The sequence below is a fragment of the Mastigoproctus giganteus genome, chromosome 6, assembly GCF_048544385.1.
Source record: "Mastigoproctus giganteus isolate SK-2022 chromosome 6, ASM4854438v1, whole genome shotgun sequence".
Taxonomy (NCBI): Eukaryota; Metazoa; Arthropoda; class Arachnida; order Uropygi; family Thelyphonidae; genus Mastigoproctus; species Mastigoproctus giganteus.
This window is the reverse complement of record NC_143580.1, coordinates 152,646,523-152,667,724: the sequence shown is the minus strand read 5'-3', so window position 1 is coordinate 152,667,724 and position 21,202 is coordinate 152,646,523. Positions and strand designations below refer to the sequence as shown.

Here is a 21,202-nt window from a genome sequence, read left to right as displayed (position 1 = left end):
CTGAAATCTCTTCAAAGGAGTGACAAGGCACAAGAGTACCATACCATACCATACCATAAAATCTGTTCAGTGCCATTCCATACTATACTACATATCAATCTAAAACCTTCAGTGCCAACACTACACTACAATGACCATTAAATTAGTGTTATTTATACTTGAAGAAACTGGCTATATAAGTACTGCATACCATTGTGTTTGCCAGTTCAATAAGGTTACTAATAAAAAATAACAACATAAGAAATATATATATATAAATATATATATATACTTACGATTCAGCAACTTTTGATATTTTAACATTTCTTCTGTCTAATCTGCTTTTTAATGCTTCAATCTGAAATTATCACCAATGGCAAGGAAAATTAATGCACTTTCACATACATTTCCACACAACAGAAAATGATTAAATTCAAATCAGTGTGATATCAATATATTTGTACAAGTAGATCTTTTCAAGTGGAATTGCAGTTAGTTGTTTGTTTGTTTGTTATTTGGTTTTTAGGAGCATTAGCACCTAAGGCCATATTGCTCCGATTGCAGCTAGTTATTAAAACTACTTTTGATTTGATCAATATAACTGTTCTTGGTCTTTTATTTATTCTGACAAACACATACAAATTATTACTAAAATCTAAAGAAAAAAATGGAAAATGAATATGAAAATGATTATGTGAATTTATATAATTATTGATTATGCAAGATTTAATTCATCAGCTTATATCAGATTACAGGGACAAATGGTACAGTCTATTTCATGATTTAGCCATTTTATAGACCACAGTAACTATTTTGAAGTTCATAGATTTTTACCATCGACTGTTGGTTATATGCTTTCAGTAGAGACTATAGCCTAGGAAGATGACTTCTTGAACTGTAAATTTTTATCCAGTTTATTAGACCCTTACAAAGAATCCTGGAATAATCCTCTTTTGCTGCAAACATGTTTCCCAGTATTTTAAAAGAATGCAAATGACAGCTGGATGGACTGATGAGTATGTATTGTCTATAATTCTTATGAGATTTCAAGGGAAAGCAAGGTCCTTTCTCTATTCTTTACCTGATCCCACAAAAAGTGATTTTACTGAATTAAAAGCTGCTTTTTTAAGGGAAATTTTCAAGAAACAGTCACCTAGCTATGGTTTTCTATGTGCCTCAGAGATATGATGAGATGCTCCATAGTTCTGAAATAAGCTTATTCTGTTAAAGCAGGCAAAATACTAACATATGGGATTTGGATAATGAATTTATTAATCATCTTATTTATCATATGTATACTATAATTTTTAGTGTTTCTCACCAACCATTGAAGTAAAAATGGGAACCAAAATCTTAAAAAGTTTATGTTTAAGTTTACGATAAATTTACAGTAGATCAAACAAAATACGATTATACAAAATGTTACTGATAATAAAATACTGAATTAGGATAAAATAAAACAAATTTAATTTACAGTGAATATACAAATAAAATGTTAATACTGAATTAAAATGCAATAAAATATACTAGATTAAAAGTGCTAAAATAACTGAAGCTTTCAAAGGCTTCTGCCTTCTTCCTCAACAGTATTAACATTTTATTTGTATATTCACTGTATACATTTGTTTTATTTTATCCTAATTCAGTATTTTATTATCAGTAACATTTTGTATAATCGTATTTTGTTTGATCTACTGTAAATTTATCGTAAACTTAAACATAAACTTTTTAAGATTTTGGTTCCCGTTTTTACTTCAATGGTTGGTGAGAAACACTAAAAATTATAGTATGAATATACCCAACCCCAGAGGCCTATTTGAAAAACTTATCATATGCATGTTTTAGGAACTACTAATGATAAGGTTTAGTGGTTTAGGGGTAGCATTAAATATCTTTATACTGCCAAGGGGGAAGAAGCAAAAAAAAAAAACTGAAATGGTGAATTTTTACAAGTTCTGAAATGGCAGCCCTAACATCATAGCAATGATGTCAGTCATGCTTCAGTTATTATGAAACAACTTCTGGACCTAGTTAGATAATGTATCAGCAAAATAGTGCAAGGAAGTGAACACATATAGCAATAGTCAAAAAAAAAAAAAAAAAGCCCTTCTTTAACTATCCACTTCCATAATGCACTCCAACAATCAATTCAATTACTATCAGGCTAAAAGCACATTTCTGCACATCTATTCTGTAACTATCCTTCCCCCACTGATGTCTGAGAAAGAGCAAAGATGCCATTAGTATTTAGTTCAATCAACCCTCTTAAAGACTTATACACTTAAATTCAACTTCATCACACAGATACCCAATTTCTAGATGCTGCAATTTACAGAACCTCAGTCCTTGGTAAGAAGCACCTCTAACTAATCTCATTGCTTTTCACTGCATCTTTTCTAACAAATGTATGTCATTTCTAAAACATGGTTTCCAAACTCAAGAAGGGTCATAACCAATGCTTTATACAGTAGGATAATCACCTCTTTCCGATCCCTAAAAACCCCATTTTCTGGTCTAACAAACTGTATGCACTGCTTAGAAAACTTCATATCAGACGGTAAGATTATCAGCATGATTTTCATTATCAGCTATAGCCTTGAACTGTGAAATACCTGATTTCAATATCATTAATAAATACTGCATTAAAAACAGTAAGGGAGGGAAAGTAACATCAAACCCTGTGGTATCCTACTCATTACATGAAGAATAGTAACCACTTATAACTATTGTCATATACCACTTAATCATCCCTTTATTCACAGTGGCACTTAATGGCACATTGCTCCAACTTACAAAACAATCTTTCATATGGAACAGTAGCAAAAGCATTACTGAAATCTAAGTAAATTATGTCAAAATTATTCTCTGTATCTGGTTTCTTTGTGAACACCCCATAGTAACCAATCAGATTTGCAGGAGCTTAAATTCCTCTTAAAAAGTTCATGCTAATGCTGGCTTAGAGCTCCATCTCCAATCTAGAGACTTCTCTATGGACTTCCCTTAAATCAAAGGGAAAGTCTCTATAGACTGGAGTTAAAGGTCTCATTATATCATTTGCTGTTCCTTTTAATATAACTGGATAGATTTCATTAATCACAAATACCTTAATTACTTTAGCTTTAGCAATTTCTTTTTTAACTTCTTATCATTTATCATAAAATCATTTAACTCACAGTTAAAATTAGATATTATAAAAATGCTATCATTTTTATCCCTTTCGCCGGCTTTTAAAAAACATTTATTCCTCTAACTGCCCTATACTTTTTCTGTGGCCTGTATAACTAAAGTAGTGTCACTCCATCGGAATTAGTTGCGTTCCACTTTTGTTTTCGCACATGCAACCAGCACCGTCCCAGGGGATGCAGTCGTTGAAACATTATACCTCCGTTAAGTGTCCAGTCAATTAGTGACGTCAGGTCCTTCTCCCGATAGTAGCAGGCAGGCAGTGAACACATAATAGCCCCAAGAACAACGAGGGGAGAATGCGACTTTTGTGAGAGAAAGGTGAGTAAGCAGAACAAAAGACATGATTTCTTACACAATCAAATCCGGTAAACACTTTGACAGTCATTTCGAAATTCCATACGTAAAAGTGTATCGATTTATGTTCGTTGACCACGATTGTAAATCAAGAGAAACTGCCCTACACAAATATGAGATTTCCCTTCTACATATAACATATCATTTTTAATAGTGTCAAATCCCAAAAGTTGACAGTCCCCAAGTGTAATTCTTTTCCCCACATAATTAACCTGTGAAATCAGAACAGGTCATGGGAAACTTAGGAAGGGGGATGCAGAGGTATATATATGAAAAGGGGATGGAAAACGAGTAGTCTTTGGGTGGATTTTGAAGGATTCGGAGTTGTAAGGGCTTCTTTGGGTAGATTTTGGAGTGTTTAGAGTTGTGAGAAGAGATTTGAAAGTCGCTAGTTAGATTCGAGAGGTTACAGAGTTTGAAGAGATTTTCTAGAGCCAAGTGTAGTCAGCAGATCATTGAAGAGTGCTAGACAAAGAAAACCGAGGAAGATCGCAGATCTTGTCAATTGAGCAGATATCCCCAAAACCGTACTTATGGAGCAAAGAGTCGAAGCCAGAAGTGTTGAAGAAGAATTGAAATGTGTGGGTAAGTTCTAATACCTCTCGTGTTTGGGGTTTACATAAAAAAAAAAAAAAACTAGAATTTTTTAGAACAATCCAAACCCGACTACTCAAAGTTAATCATCCCATTCCCCCACTCTAATTTATCCATACCCACTGACCTCTCTTCTCATAGACACATTCTGACAATTGTTTATCTACTTTTAGCTATTAGAATTTAACAGGTAATAAGACAATGACCTAGTTGTCAAAAATACTAAGTATAACTGTTAAGTTGACATATAACCTTATTCTAGCAGTAGAACAGTTGTATGGTATGACTGACACCAGCCATTGTGAATACTCGTGAGAGTAATGGTGGAAGTGCCAACACAAAGAACACTGTAAAATTGTAATACTAGTAGCAGCAAGATTATACCTGCTATTCAATTAGTTTCCAAGAAATCAATTGCCAATTATGCTAAAACTTTGACCGGTTCTTTTATAACTATTTGTATGACTTATATGCTTAATAAATCTTGTTTTGTTGATTATTTTGCCTGGTGACATTTCTCTGCTGCACATAACTCACTGAGTAGATCATTGATTATGAACAATAGTTAAGCGGCGCTCAAAGATCCAATTACAAAGAAAGACTTTTTGAGTGAAATCACAATGCAATCTTCGATGCTGCGAGCTTGCTTTCAGTGTCAATCTGTGAGTCTTGAGGGCACAAGATTTTTGTCCTAATCCAAACTACTGGACTATCATATGAAACCCAGGTTTTCTGGATATACATATTAGCGTGTGTTCTTACCGGCAATTGTATAATTTACAGAGAGCTTCGATTGACGGCAAGATAGAACCAGCAGCACCCAGGTAAGTGCACACGCTATAACAGAAAGAGCCTGCGGAACAATATATACTTCTGGTACCCTAAAAATATCTCCATGTGTGAATATGGATTCAAAATATTTATTTAGTCAGTAGCCTGTACAGAACCATCAATCATTATGCCATTCATATGCAATAGACCAAAGTAGTTCATTCCCCTTTCTACTACTGTTAATATAAGCAAAGAATTCTTACCTAATTTTTTTTTTGTATTCTTAGTCAGAGACTTCTCATACTTTATCATGCTTGACTTACATCATCATCCTACTTACATCATTATCCTGACTTACATCATCATACTACTTATATCATCCTGACTTACATCATTACCTACTTTATCATCCCTTGATTACAGTAGCTTGATTGCAGACTAGTTCTATATTACCATACCTTTCTGTTATTATTTGGTGTCCTCTAACAATTTCTAATAATCTTAATAATCTCATGCATTTTTCTTTTCTGCACTGGTCTCATCTTTTTTGCCAACTGTTTCATCTGAAACTACTCTGGTCAAAAAGAGGGTTCACAATGGGTCAGAGTACACAGTTTTAGTTTTTGACATGCATCAGTAATGTTGTGTACATAATTAATTATTAAAAATAATATATTTTATTAATGAGCATTTCTGTAATTATAAACCATTCAAGTCTGACTTCAGTGGTAGGAATCATGAAAACAATAATAAGAGTGCAATTCATTGATATTTAAACAGAAATGGAATTCTGGAGGACACACACACACAGTTTTGTTATGGGAAAATCATATTTAGCTAACCCTGTTAGCTATTATGACACAGCTAACTCGAACTGGATGTAGGAAATAATTTTGACATTATATGGATTTTAACAAAGAATTTGACTCAGATCTTACTTTATAAGCTGGAACATGTTGGCATAATACGTAAGATTCTGAGATGGATCACAGAGTGGCTGCATGGCAGAAGGCAGAGGGTTTTGATTAATGATTATTCTTTAGATTGGGTTACTGTCAGAAGTGGGCCTCTCCAGGGTTGGTAATAGGACCACTATTTACTTCTGATTTTCTTAGTTGACCTTAACGGGAAGATACAGTCCATGAATTCAAAATTTGTAGGTGAAATAAAGATTAGGAGAAGGATGGCCTGGTAGCTTTCTGGCCATCCTTCAAATTCATCTGTCAAAAATTAAAAATAGTATTAATGCAAACTAGTGCAAGGTTTTATAGCTGGAAATAGCAATGCCAGAATAACTTATACTTGTGGTGGGTTGAATTAAAAGCTGTGGAGGAAGAAAAGGATTTGAGAGTTATAATATGACTGAACATGATGTTCTCTATGCATAGTGAATAGCGTTTCCCTGTCTTGTGATATCGATGGTTTCTCCCAACTCGGCAATTAAGGTTGTGATGCAATTCAAACTCTGTTGTTGTGCTTGGTTTTTTCTGGTGCAAAGGCTACTTAGGCCATATTGCACCTATCATAGTAGTTAGTACTGATTTTTTTTGGCTTCTATGAAAACAGCTAGAAACGGTTATATAGACCGATTCGTTTCAGAAAGAAAAAGAATTCTGTAAGGTTTGAATTTTCGCCTATGATATCTTTAAGTGACAATTCCTGTAAGTTTGAGAGAGAAGTGAATGAAATTAGACGGGAGTTGTTATACAAGATGCATTCCAGGAGTATGTGTTTTATTGTGAGTGGCTTGTGGCAATGTGGACAATGTGGAGGGTCATTACCTGATAACAGGAATAGATGGGTCAAATGGGTGTGACCTATTCGGGCTCTGGCCAGGACAACCTCTTCTTTTCTGTTTGTGCGAAAATTGGAGGCCCATAATTGCGGTATAGGTTTAATTTCAAGGAGTTTGTTGTGAATGTGCGTTTGCCACTGTAGTTTCCATCGTTCCTTACATATATTTTGTATATGTACTTTGTAATCCCTGAACGGGACCAGAAAATTTATTGGGGATGTGCTGGATGGATGCTTGGCAGCATCATCTGCAATTTCATTTCCCGGTATTCCAGTATGGCCTGGGATCCAGCAGAAGACAACATTTTGCCGATGATCTCGGAGACGAATCAATTCTGATCTGATTAGCTGTAGTACCGGATGAGTAGATGGGGAAATCTTTTGCATTGCTAATAGGGCACTTTGCGAGTCTGTGTAGATTATACTCTTTTTGATTGAGAGATGGGAAATGTTTTCCAGAGCAAGTTTTATGGCATATAATTCAGTGGTGTAACTGCTGCATTCTGTCGGAAGTGACACGGAAGTGATAGTGTCATGGAATACCACTGCTGCACCTGATCCATTCTCAGACTTTGAGCCGTCAGTATATATTTTCGCAAAGTCGGGATAACTTTGTAAATGAGCATTGTGGAGCTGCTGGATGTTAATACCCGTTAAAGAGCGTTTCCCCCATTGGTGGAAATAATAGTCACAACACGGCATGATGACAGACCATGGAGGAACGTGATCTGTAGGTTCTTGGTGGACTTTATTACCTGCAGCCTAGTTGCTTGTGGTTTGTTTCTATAAAACATCGTGAGTGGCGGATCATTTAATATTAACCAATTAGGATGGGTCGACTGACTTTGGATCTTGGTTGCGTAGTTCAATAGTAACATCTTTCTTCTGATGTTTAGAGGAGCTTCGTACGCTTCTACATAGAGACTTTGCACTGGAGATGTTCTGAACGCACCTAGAGCTATTCTTAGAGCTGAATGTTGAATAGGGTTCAGACGAGATAAGACACTTTCCCTAGCAGAATCAAAGACAGGTGCACCATAGTCCAGACGAGATCTAATTATGGATCCATATAAGTGAAGCAAGGTGTAGCGATCTGCTCCCCAGGTTGTTGCTGATAAGGCTCTGAGTATGTTCATTTTTTTTTGGCAAGCTGTCCGGAGTTGTTCAATGTGTTTTTGATAGTTTAACTTACAGTCAAAAATTAAGCCAAGTAGACGAATACTATTTGCTATTGGAATAAGATGGTTATCTAAATGGAGTTCAGGATCAGGATGCATTTTACGTATGGTACAGAAATGAATGGCAGTAGATTTCTGGCTGGATAGTCTGTAACCGTTTTGTGTCATCCAAATCTGGATCTGATTTATTGATATCTGCAATTGTCTCTCAATGTAGTTCATATTTTGAGAGTGGCAGGAGATTGTGAGATCATCGGCATAAAGATATGAGTCCACTGTTTTCGGAATAAGTTCAGTTAAGTGATTAATTCTAATTGCGAATAGAGTGGCGCTCAGAAGGGACCCCTGAGGGACTCCTTCTTCCTGAACAAAGTTTTTAGAGAGAATTCCTTGATAGCGAACTTGAAAGGTTCTTTGTTCTAAGAAATGTTTGATGAAATATGGCAAATTTCCTCTCAGGCCAAGAGAATGTAGATCCTTTAAAATGCCGAAACGCCATGTGGTGTCGAAGGCTTTCTCAATATCCAGACAGACCATAACGAGATGCTCCTTTTTGATGAATGCATTTCTGATATTTGTTTCGGCTTTAATCATAAGGTCCAATGATGATCGATTTTTTCTGAAACCAAATTGATTGTTATTGATTAAGTTTTGGGACTCAAGATACCAAGTTAGACGGTGGTGAATCATTTTTTCGAGGGTTTTGCTCAGACAGCTGGTAAGTGAAATTGGTCGGTAGTTTTGAGGAACAGAAGAGTCTTTACCAGGTTTTGGGATAGCCAGAACGTAGGAATGACGCCAGGAGCTTGGGTATGTATGTTCAGTGAATATTCGATTGAGGAAGAACAGCAGTGATGACTGTGACTTTGTATTTAAATTTTTGAGCATTATATAAAATATCCCATCAGGGCCAGCAGCGCTGTTCCTTGTGTTGGTAAGAGCATGCTGAAATTCAACCATGGTAAATGGTTGATTATATTTTAGTGCACATCTGTCAGTGAAATTCAGTTTGGATTTCTCAGTTACACCTTTAATTTTTTGAAACGATTGGTCATAAGAAGTTGAGGAGGACAACTGGGAAAATACAGATCCTAGTGCATTTGCGATTTCTGCAGGAGTAGAGAGTTCCTGTCCGTTCCAGTTAATTAGTGGAGTAGATGTTGGAGGAATTTTGCCATTTAACAATTTTATCTTATTCCAGGTCAGTCTGATGTCTGTATTTTTATTAACTGAGGAAGCAAATTTAATCCAAGATTCTTTTTTTGCTTTCCGTCTGATATAACGGGCTCTTGCTCTAAGTCGCTTATAATTAATAAGATTGGAAGTGGTTGGATGTTTGTGGAATTGATTCCAAGCTTTGTTTTTGTCTTTTTTTGCATTGTTACACTCTTCGTTCCACCAATAATTTAATTTTCGCCTTTTCCTGACTTGGTATTGTGGAATTGCAGCGGTTGCAGCTGTTAGAATTTGGTTTGTTATATGTTCAGTAACATGGTTGATAGAAGAGCTCTGTATGATATGGTTGTCGAACGAGACAAGCGTGCTATATTTTATCCGGTCAGCCTTTGGAAATTTCCATTTTACTGGATTGTCTGTTGGTAATGAAGAGGAAGTTTGAACTTTGCATATTATTGGGAAATGATCGCTGTTGTGGGGGTCGTTAAGAGTTACCCACTGGATACTTGGATAAAGCACTGGAGAGCAAATGGAAAGGTCTATTGCAGAGGTTGATCCGGTAGGAAAATGAACATAGGTAGGAGAGCCAGTATTTAACAACGTTAGATCCTGTCTATCTATTAACGTTTCAACAAGTTTTCCACGCCTGTCTAAGCTGGAAGAACCCCATAATGGGTGGTGAGCATTAAAGTCACCTAGTAGACAGAAGGGAACTGGTAGTTGCAACACAAGATCTTCGATTTCCTGAATAGAATATGGACGATTAGGTGGGAGATAAATTGAGACCAATGTAACGGTGATTCCAATTACTATGCGTGCGGCAACAGCTTCTAAAGAGGTTTGCAATGGAATGCATCTGGTTTTTTTTTTTTTAGGAGCATTAGCAACTAAGGCCATATTGCTCCGGGATATGCGGTGGTCATTCCCTGAATGACCTTTCCGCATCCTCCGTATTTGGTGGTGACGGGCTCGAACCCCGGTCTAATCAAGAAGCGTGTGCTACGCACTGCTGCTCCTTCCCACCTGGCTACGGAGGCGCCAATGCATCTGGAAGGAACTCTTGAGTCCAGCAGGATAGCTACTCCTCCATGAGCACTATTAGTGTCAGATCTATCTTGTCTGTAGATAGTGTAATTTTTGACTGTAGTGGAAACTTGGGGTGTCAAGTTGGTTTCCTGTAGGCACATAGCTACAGGATTGAAGCAGTGAATTAGTTCATTGATATCATCGATGTTGCTGCGAAAGCCATTCCACTACAATTCCACTGAATGATTTGTTCCATTATTTGGTTTTGTTCGTGGAAGATGTATCTGACTGCTTTTTGTAAGTTGATTGTTTATGACGGTCCGGTTTTGGTTTCTCTTTTCGGGGAAAAGTGGGACGTCCCGATTCATTGCTATCGTCCATATCATCTTCTGCGTGTATTTCAAGCAGTTCTTCTTGACCGATAGAATCATCCGTATCCATGCTTGTTAGACCTGATACTTTCGTCTCGGCAGAATACGATTTTTGCAAATTTTCTGCTGCCTGACGATGAGGAAGTCTCTGGGTTGGAATTGAGAGTGGCGTGTTATTGCTTTGGTCTGTTGAATTCGGTTTAGATGGATGCTGGATCAAGAGTACTGATCGAGCCCAGTCTGATATTGATATATTTGGAGAGATGGATACTTCCGTCTGACATGCCACTGATTCTTGTCTGAGAGTGGTAGAAGCATAAGTGCGTTTTGGCATACTTAAGTTGATCTGTTTTTTCGCTTCTTGGTAAGAGACTTTATTTTCAATTTTATATTTTTGTATTTTTTTTCCTATCTTCCACAGTTCACAGTCTTTAGAGTAGGCTGGATGTTTGCCACTACAATTAGGACACTGTGGTGTTGGAGCTTTGCATTCTGCTTGTGTGTGATTCTTGCAGCTGCAGTTTGGACATATGGCGTCTCCACGGCATGCTGTCTGAGAATGGCCGAACTTTTGACATTTAAAGCATCTGAGCGGATTTGGGATATAAGGCCTAATGCGGAAATTCAAGTAACCTGCTTTGACAGAATCCGGTAGATTTGGAGTACTGAAAGTCAAGATTATGTTTCGCGTGGGAGTTAAGTTGCCGTCTTTTCTGATCATGATACGTTTTGCATGAGAGACATTTTGATCTTTTAGCTCCTGGACAATTTCTTCCTCAGAAACGTATAACAGATCCCATTCAGAGATCACTCCTTTGGAAGAATTTAGTGTGTTGTGTGGGGTGACCTGAATCGGTATTCCGCTTAAAGAAGTAAGTTTTAGTAGTAACTCAGAATGTCTTGAGTAACAAGTCTCTACTAGTAGATCTGATTGGAGACGTTTAACCATTTTTGGTGAACCTGCAGCGTTTTCTAGGCATCTCTGGATGATGAAAGGTGAGAGCTTGCTCACAGGTTGGGATGACAAAGAGTGTATTATTAGGAAAGCTGGAGATTCCTGCTTCCTAGTGTCTTTTTTAAGTCTCTTTGAAAGAGAGAAGTCATGGTCGGTGTCATTGTCAAGTTCATGTTGAGAGCACTTTGGCTCTAAACGTGGAAATTCGCTTGTTTCCATCTTTGCTCCTTTTCGCCCCGAGGGTTGGTTTTTCCCCCAGGTTACCGGCCCCGCCACGTGGAGGCAGGAGCGGTGCCACCAGTGACCAAGCGGTTGTTTAAGTTAGTTGATTTGGTTAGTGATATATATAAAGAATAAGAAAAGAAAGGTGGATTGCCTTTCTGGGTTCTTACTTTTGACTTCTAAAGCACAGAACCACTTCAAGTAAATAAAATAACAGCCGCACTGGAAAATAAAGAAACTATATCACTTTGGAGATCACTCTATAATCACTGGAAGAAAATCGCTTGTCACTATCGCTTGGCACTCGGGGCCTCAAACTCTGTGAAGGTCAGAAAAAATGTGTGTAATTGTGTGGTTTGCATCATATTGTGTAGGGTTAAGTTGGTCTTGTTCATCTGGCCTCTTAGTCATGGGCCTCTGGAATACTCTACTACCAGGCCAATGAGGAAGGTGGGCCAGATAATAGGGTATCAGTGCTCTGGCTGGGGCAAACCCTGGCATTGCCTGAGCTTGTCAGGAAGGGTCCATGTAAAGAAAAAAAATATTAAAAAAAAATAAAATAATAATAGAAATAATAGAATAGTGACAGTTGAAATCTTTGATAAAAGGGGAAGGCAAAGAAGATAGATGATAGGAAGGCTTCTACCAAAAAATTGGAAGATAAGGGACAGAAGGGCACCCCTGTTAATACTTTTGCTACCCTTTTTATTATTATTATTATTAATAATAAAAAGGGTAGTAAAAGTATTATGGTGGTAGGACTCACCAAGAAAAAATTTGGGGGTAGGAATAGGAGGGAAGTGGGCCATGCCCTGGGTTTGTCGTTGGGGGATTACTGTCTTAAGGACAGGGTGCCCTAAGAAGGGATTTTAGCCAAGATGAACTCCCACACCAGTCAGACCAACTGATTGGTTTGTTATAAGATTTTTCTGGTGCATTAGCAACAATGGCTATTATGAGGCAAGGCAAGCAGACCAACTGAAACCATTGTCTGTATCTGATGCCATGCCAATAAAAATGGAAACAGCATGGTGTCAGCAAGGGTATTGAAGTTTCCTAGTTAGATATCCCCACTGCAGTCAAGTTGGAGGAGGGGGTACCTGTCAACCAACTGGTTCACAACACATTTCACTCCAGTCGTAGACAATTTACTACATGTACACAAGACACTCCCCCCCCCACCACCACTATATATTTATGGTGCAACAATAATGACAAGGATATCTGCTTCCACTCAACCATTTGCCCTCTTTCAGTCATTATCTTGCACACTGACAGAACCTTCACAGTAAATACAGACTATACAAACACAGTATATAATTTTTTTTTTAAAACAAAACATATGCTTTCATTTGGTCACTGCACAGTTTACACACATGGTCAAGTCATTCACACCACATGTAAACATCTTAACCTGCAATTTCAATGTTTAATATTTTTTTTATTTATATACATATTCAGAACACACATTCAAATAATTTAGGTGAATGCTCTCAATGACATACTTTCACTCACTCGTATATTCACATCACTTGTCACAGACACACTATTTTTTTTTTGGTGCAGGTTAAGTTTGTACCTGCCCCTCAACCAATATCTATACAACATAGAGGTAAAAACCACATTTATAATTGCACAATAAATGTGGCACCTGCACACAATGGAATAAAAACCAAACAGAGAAATAGAGTGGGACAGTAAATCAGAGAGTCTTATAATGGAAGATTTTAATTTCCTGGATATTGACCGGAATTTGTGTGTTGGTCACTCACACACTAGCAAAGGTTTTTGTGGATTGATTGGATGATTGTTTTCTACATCAGAATGTTCGGGAGGCAACTAGAGGGAGTAATACTCTTGATCTGATTATCAGTAGTGATTCCTCGTGCATTAAGAATCTGCAGATAAAGATACCATTAGGTGGCAGTGATCACAGTGTTCTGAAGTGGGATTTACTCAAAGAGGTAACCACCATCAACGGTGTTGTTGTTATTGCTATTGAGTTTTTAGGAGCATTAGCAACTAAGGCCATATTGCTCCGGGATATGCGGTGGTCATTCCCTGACCTTTCTGCATCCTTCGTATTTGGTGGTGACGGGCTCGAACCCCGGTCTAATCAAGAAGCGTGTACTATGCACTGCTGCCCCTTCCCACGTGACTACAGAGGCGCGAGCCATCAGCGGTAAAGGGAAGGGTTTTTGGTTTCGCAAAGGTGACTACAGTGGTCTGACACAGTATTTAAATTCTATACGGTGGGACGAACTGATGATGTTACCAACAGCAAATTCAAAATGGGAAGCATTCAAAGAATTAATCTTGGAAGCTACTAGGCTTTACATACCAACTAAGAAATATTGTTCAAGGTTTAGGCCTAAATGGATGTCAGATGAACTAATGAGACATGTGGCAGAGAAGAAAAATGAATGGGATACATATAAATTAATGGGTGACATGGAAGCCTACGATAGATATAAGCTGATCTGTAACAAAGTCACAAAGGAGGTTAGGCAAGCAAAGGCAGATTATGAGCAATCTTGGGCAAAGGATGCAAAGAAAAACAGCAAAAAGTTCTTTACCTATGTAAACTCTAGAAGGAAGGAGATGAATCAGATTGGTCCACTGGATACCGATGGTTCAACTGTTGATGATCCTGCTCAGGTGGTTAACAAACTAAATGAGTATTTTGCCTCTACATTCACACATGAGGAGTTATTCAGGGTGGGAAATGTCAGAGGTGAACTAAACTCTGGCAGTGAGCTAGATGATTTTGTAATCGTTCTTGTGGGCCTATATGAGGGCTTGAAGGACAGGGTGGATACCCTCGAAGAAACTAAATTGAGGGGCCCATCAAGCTCTCAGCTGCCCACATCAACGCCAGAGCTTGCACTTGGGCATCGCGTGACACAGAGACAACCCCTAAGGCAGAATGCGCGGGTCCCGAAGGAACTAGTAGTTGTTGTTGACTCTATTGTCAGGGAAACGGGGAACATGCTTTGTAAAAAAGATAGGTGGAACAGGACCAGGGTATGTCTGCCAGGGGCAAAGGTTGATGACGTTGTAGAGCGAATATCATCTTTTAAGGGCACAAAAGGTGATATAGTTGTACACGTTGGCACTAATAATATTAAGAGTAGGAGACCGGCAGAATTACTTAACAAGTACAGGTCACTGTTGAACAAAAGCCGAGAATTAGGGTTGAATTTGAAAGTGTCTGCAATTCTGCCCAGACACGATAGGAGGGAGTATATGATGAGAGCCTTGTCGATCAATTCAGCCCTGGAAAGATTGTGCAAGGCTCAAGGGGTAGAATTTTTTTCAGCCTGGACTGTACTTGTTAACAGGAGAGATTGCTTCTACAGGGATGGGATACACTTAAATAGAAAGGGTGCAAGAATATTTGCTGATGCTATCGAGGCAGTGTTAGGTGGGTCGGAAAACTGCTAGCTTGGGGGGAGACAAAGACCAATAGATTGACAGTAGCCACTGGCAGAGGTGAAAGAGATTCTTGCACTGCTTCTATAAGAATGAGCAGAAGCCTGAAAAACAAGATGCATGGTATTTCAGAGACTGCTGGGAGCCAAGGCGGTACAAGTAAACACACGGGTTGTGTTAGGGTAGCTAAGAATAGAAACAGGTGCAGGTATACTTGCGTGTACACCAATGCTAGGAGTTTAGTAAATAAATTTGATGAATTTGAGGTATTGCTCAAAACATCGAAGGCAGATATTGTTGGGATATCAGAGACGTGGTGTCACACAGAAATAAGGGATGCAGAACTGCAATTTGGGGAGTACAACATCTACAGAAAGGATAGACAGGATAGGAAGGGGGGAGGGGTTATGCTATTAGTTAAGAAACACATAAAAACCAAGGAAGTGAAGCCAGTCGACATCGCTGGACAGTGCAGTGTGGAGTCAGTTTGGTGTGACATAAACATTGGGAGATCGAAATTGAGAGTAGGAGTATGCTATAGGCCTAATGACTCTGATGAGTATAATAAGGAACTGTACAGGGAAATAGAGTGGGCCAGTAAATCAGAGTGTCTTATAATGGGAGATTTTAATTTCCCAGATATTGACTGGAATTTGGGGGCTGGTTACTCACACACTAGCAGGGCTTTTGGGGATTTATTGGATGATTGTTTTCTACATCAGCATGTTCGGGAGGCAACTAGAGGGAGTAATACTCTTGATTTGATTATCAGCAGTGATTCTTCATGCATTAAGAATCTGCAGATAAATGAACCACTAGGTGGCAGTGATCACAGTGTGCTGAAGTGGGATTTACTCAAAGAGGTAACTACCATTAGGGGTAAAGGGAAGGGTTATTGCTTCCGTAAAGGCAACTACGATGGACTGAGACAGCATTTAAATTCTATACAGTGGGATCAACTGATGATGTTACCAACAGCAAATTCAAAATGGGAAGCATTCAAAGAACTTATCTTGGAAGCTACTAGGCTTTACATACCAACTAAGAAATATTGTTCAAGGTTTAGGCCAAAATGGATGTCAGATGAACTAATGAGGCATATGGCAGAGAAGAAAAATGCATGGGATACATACAAATTAACACATGACACAGAAGCCTATGATAGATACAAGTTGATATGCAACCAAGTTACAAAGGAGGTTAGGCAGGCGAAGGCAGATTATGAGAAATCCTTGGCAAGGGATGCAAAGAAAAACAGCAAAGAGTTCTTTACTTATGTAAACTCTAGAAGGAAGGGGATGAATCAGATTGGTCCACTTGATATTGATGGGTCAAGTGTTGATGATCCTGCTCAGGTAGCTAACAAACTAAATGAATATTTTGCATCGACATTCACACATGAGGAGTTATTCAGCGAGGGGAATGCCAGAGGTGTATTCAACTCTAGCAGTAAGCTACAGAATCTTGAAATAACTGGGAGTAAAGTGGAGGAGAAACTGTTGAAGATAAACACAAGAAAGGCACCCGGGGTGGATGGGATCTATCCAGTTATATTAAAGGAGGCAGCAAAGGAAGTAAGCAAACCCTTAGCCATAATTATGAGAGCTTCCTTGGACTCAGGGGAGGTACCCATAGACTGGAAATGTGCAAATGTGACCCCAATTCACAAAGGAGGATCAAAGGCTGACACAAGTAATTATAGACCTGTGAGCTTAACTTCTGTTCCAGGAAAATTAATGGAGGCACTGGTTAAAGAAGCACTGCAGGATCATTTAGACAAGACTTCAGTTATAGCTCAGACACAGCATGGTTTTGTTAAGGGGAAGTCTTGCCTGACCAACTTGATTGGATACTATGATGCAGTCACAAAAGAACTGGATGCAGGGAATAACTTTGATATTATATACTTGGATCTTAGAAAGGCTTCTGATACTGTTGCACATGGAAGACTGCTACACAAATTGGAGCAGTGTGACATTGGAGGCAAATTGCTGCTATGGATAAAGGGGTGGTTGAGGGGGAGAAGACAGAGAGTGGTAATCAACGGACACTGCTCATCGTGGACTGATGTTATTAGTGGAGTCCCTCAGGGCTCAGTGTTGGGTCCATTATTGTTTTCTGTATTTATAAATGATATTGATGATGGTATATCGGGCTTAATGTCCAAGTTTGCAGACGATACAAAGGTTGGCAGGGTTGTCAAGGACACTACTGACACTATGCTGCTGCAACAGGATCTGGAAAGGTTGAGCAGATGGGCTGAGAGGTGGCAAATGAAGTTTAACATTGACAAATGTAAAGTACTACACATGGGAAACAGCAACCCCAGAGCAACGTATCAACTCTGTGGTACTACACTGACAGTGGTAGAGAATGAAAGGGACTTGGGGGTGGTTGTGCAGGCAGATATGAAGTTCTCTGAGCAGGGCAGACGGGCTGCAAGAGTAGCTCATGGAGTATTGTCAATGATATACAGGAATTTTTCCAGCAGGGATAAGGAGGTGATTATTCCATTGTATAAGGCGATGGTCAGGCCACACCTAGAGTACTGTATACAGGTCTGGAGGCCTCATTTCAAGAAGGATGTAGAGCTACTGGAACGAGTACAGAGAAGGGCAACAAGATTAGTGAATGGAACAAAGGGGTGCTCTTACGAAGAAAGGCTTAAGTTTTGCAAATTACAGTGTCTGGAGACTAGGCACCAGCGAGGTGATCTGATAGAGGTGTACAAAGCCTTGAATGATTTAAGCATGCTCAATGCTGATGGGATTCTTCCTCTAGCTCAGAAAAATCACCTGAGAGGGCATAAATTCAAATTGAGGAAAGACAGATGTAGGATAGACGTGCGGAAATTTGCCTTTAGCCAGTGGGTGGTTGGTTGGTGGAGGTTGATAGCCTAAATAAGTTTAAGGCTCAGCTGGACAGGTATTTTGAACGAACAGAGGGGTGAAGTGGAAGTGGTTTTTTTTTTTTTTTTTTGGCTGATGCTGCATAAGCTTGCTTTCTTGCATCAAATGCCTCTACTAATGCTAATGCTAATGCTAATAACTGAGAGGAAAGTGGAGGAGAAATTGTTGAAGATAAACATAAAAAAGCACCACGGGTGGATGGGATCTATCCAGTTATATTAAAGGAGGCAGCAAAGGAAGTAACCAAACCCTTAGCCATAATTATGAGAGCTTCCTTGGAATCAGGGGAGGTACCCGTGGACTGGAGATGTGCAAATGTGACCCAAATTTACAAAGGCAGATCAAAGGGCGACACAAGTAATTATAAACCTGTTAGTTTAACTTCTGTTCCAGGGAAATTAATGGAGGCACTGGTTAAAGAAGCACTGCAGGATCATCTAGACAAGACTTCAGTTATAGCTCGGACACAGCATGGGTTTGCTAAGGGGAAGTCTTGTCTGGCAAATTTGATTGGATACTATGATGTGGTCACAAAACAACTGGATGCAGGGAATAACTTTGATATCATATATTTGGATCTTAGAAAGGCTTTTGATACTGTTACACATGGAAGACTGCTGCACAAATTGGAGTAGTGCGGCATTGGAGGCAAATTGCTGCTACGGATAAAGGGATGGTTGAGTGGGAGAAGACAGAGAGTGGTAATCAATGGACACTGCTCTCGTACACTAATGTTATTTGTAGAGTCCCTCAGGGTGCTGTGTTGGGTCCTTTGTTGTTTACTGTATTTATATATGGTATTGTTGATGGTATATCAGGCTTAATGTCCAAGTTTGCAGAAGATACGAAGATTGGCAGAGTTGTTAATGACACTAATGACATTATGCTGCTGCAACAGGATCTAGAAAAGTTGAGCAGATGGGCTATGATGTTAAACTTCATTTGCCACCTCTCAGCCCACGTCTGTGGGCTGAGAGGTGGCAAATGAAGTTTAACATTGGCAAATGTAAAGTACTACATATGGGAAGCAGTAACCCCAGAATAATGTATCAAATCTGTGGTACTACACTGAGAGTGATAGAGAATGAAAAGGACCTGGGGGGTAATTGTGCAGGCAGATATGAAGTTTTCTGAGCAGGGCAGATGGTCTGCAAGAGTAGCTCATGGTGTCTTGTCAACAATATACAGGAATTTTTCTAGCAGGGATAAGGAGGTGATTACCCTCTTGTATAATGCGACGGTCAGGTCACACCTTGAGTACTGTATACAGGTCTCAAGGCCTCATTTTAAGAAGGATGTAGAGCTGTTGAAACGAGTACAGAGAAGGGCAACAACAATGGAACAAAGGGTTGCTCTTACGAAGAAAGGCTTAAGTTTTGCAGATAACAGTGTTTGGAGACTAGACGTCTGTGAGGTGATCTGATTGAGGTGTATAAAGCCTTGAATGGTTTGAGCATGGTCAATGCTGATGGGATTCTTCCTCTTGCTCAGAATAATCACCTGAGAGGGCATAAATTCAAATTGAGGAAAGACCGTTGTAGGAGAGATATGTGGAAGTTTGCCTTCAGCCAGCGGGTAGTTGATTGCTGGAACAGACTTCCATCTTTTGTTGTGAAAATTGATAGCTTAAATAAATTTAAGGCTGAGCTGGATAGGTATTTGGAACGAATGGAGAGGTGAAATCAGAGCTTTTTTTTTTTTTTTTTCTGGCTGATGCTGCATAAGCTTGCTTTCTTGTGTGCCTGTACTAATGCTAATACTAGAACACATATACAAACATTGTATAAATTAGAGCAATATTGCATTAGGGGGAAAACTTACTGCTATGATTAAATCAATAGTTATGTGCTAGGAGATAAATGACAACCACTCTTCATGGATTAATGTGACGAGTAGGATACTACAGTGTTCGGTGTTGGTGCCTGGCTGTTTTTAATATTTATTAATGATACTGATGTAGGTATTTCCAGTGATGGATAAGGTTGCTGATGTTGCAAAATGGGCATTAGCATTAGTAGAAGTATACGATGCAAGAAAGCAAGCTTATTCAGCATCAGCAAAAAAAAAAAAAAAATACGCTCCCATTTCACCCCTCAGTTCATTCCAAATACCTGTCCAGCTCAGCCTTAAATTTATTTAGGCTATCAACTTCCACAACAAAAGATGGAAGTCTGTTCCACCAATCAACTACCCACTGGCTAAAGGCAAACTTCCACACATCTATCCTACAACTGTCTTTCCTCAATTTGAATTTAAGCCCTCTCAGGTGATTATTCTGAGCAATATTAAAAATCCCATTAGCATTCAGCATGCTCTAACCATTCAATGCTTTATCAGATCACCTCACAGGTGCCTAGTCTCCAGACACTGTAATTTGCAAAACTTAAGCCTTTCTTCATAAGCACAACCCTTCATTCGATTCACTAATCACTCTTACCCTTCTCTGTACTCGTTCCAACAGCTCTACATCCTTCTTAAAATGAGGCCTCCAGACCTGTATACAGTACTCAAGATGTGGCCTGACCATTGCCTTATACAAGGGGATAATCACCTCCTTATCCCTACAAGAAAAATTCCTGTATATCAGTGACAAGATGCTTTGAGCTACTCTTGAAGACTATCTGCACTGCTCAGGAAACTTCATATCTGACTGCACAATTACCCCCAGGTCCTTTTCATTCTCTACCACCGTCAGTAGAGAATGAACCACAGAGTTGATACGTTACTCTGGGGTTACTGCTTCCCATATGTAATATTTTATATTTGTCAATGTTAAACTTCATTTGCCACCTCTCAGCCCATCTGCTCAACTTTTCTAAATCCTGTTGCAGCAGTGTACTGTCATTAGTGTCCTTAACAACCCTGCCAACCTTCGCATCATCAGCAAACTTGGACATTTTGCCTCATATACCATCATCAATATCATTTATAAATATAGAAAACAACAATGGACCCAACACTGAACTCTGAGGGACTCCACTTATAACATTAGTCCATGAAGAGCAGTATCCATTGATTACCACACTCTGTCTTCTCTGCCTCAACCACCCCTTTATCCATAGCAGCAATTTGCCTCCAATGCCACACTGCTCCAATTTGTGCAGCAGTCTTCCATGTGCAGCAGTATCAAAAGCCTTTCTAGGATCCAAATATATGATATCAAAGTTATTCCCTGCATCCAGTTCCTTTGTGACCACATGATAGTATGCAATTAAATTGGTCAGGCAAGACTTCCCCTTAAGAAAACCATGCTGT

The 21,202-nt window shown here is 39.0% G+C and overlaps 1 protein-coding gene across 5 annotated transcripts in view; it reads right to left on the bottom strand.

The window, feature by feature from the left end:
* Positions 1 to 21,202, bottom strand: part of LOC150084661 (regulator of G protein signaling 7-like) — a 759,190-nt gene that overhangs the window by 326,471 nt on the left and 411,517 nt on the right. For all 5 annotated transcript variants that reach the window (XR_016547071.1, XM_090375401.1, XM_090375402.1 and 2 more), the window contains one exon: positions 276 to 337. Coding sequence is in view for 4 of the 5 variants with exons in the window: in XM_090375401.1 (XP_090231527.1) it covers positions 276 to 337 (62 nt within the window). In the remaining variant the exon portion in view is untranslated. The remainder of the gene's footprint in view (positions 1 to 275; positions 338 to 21,202) is intronic.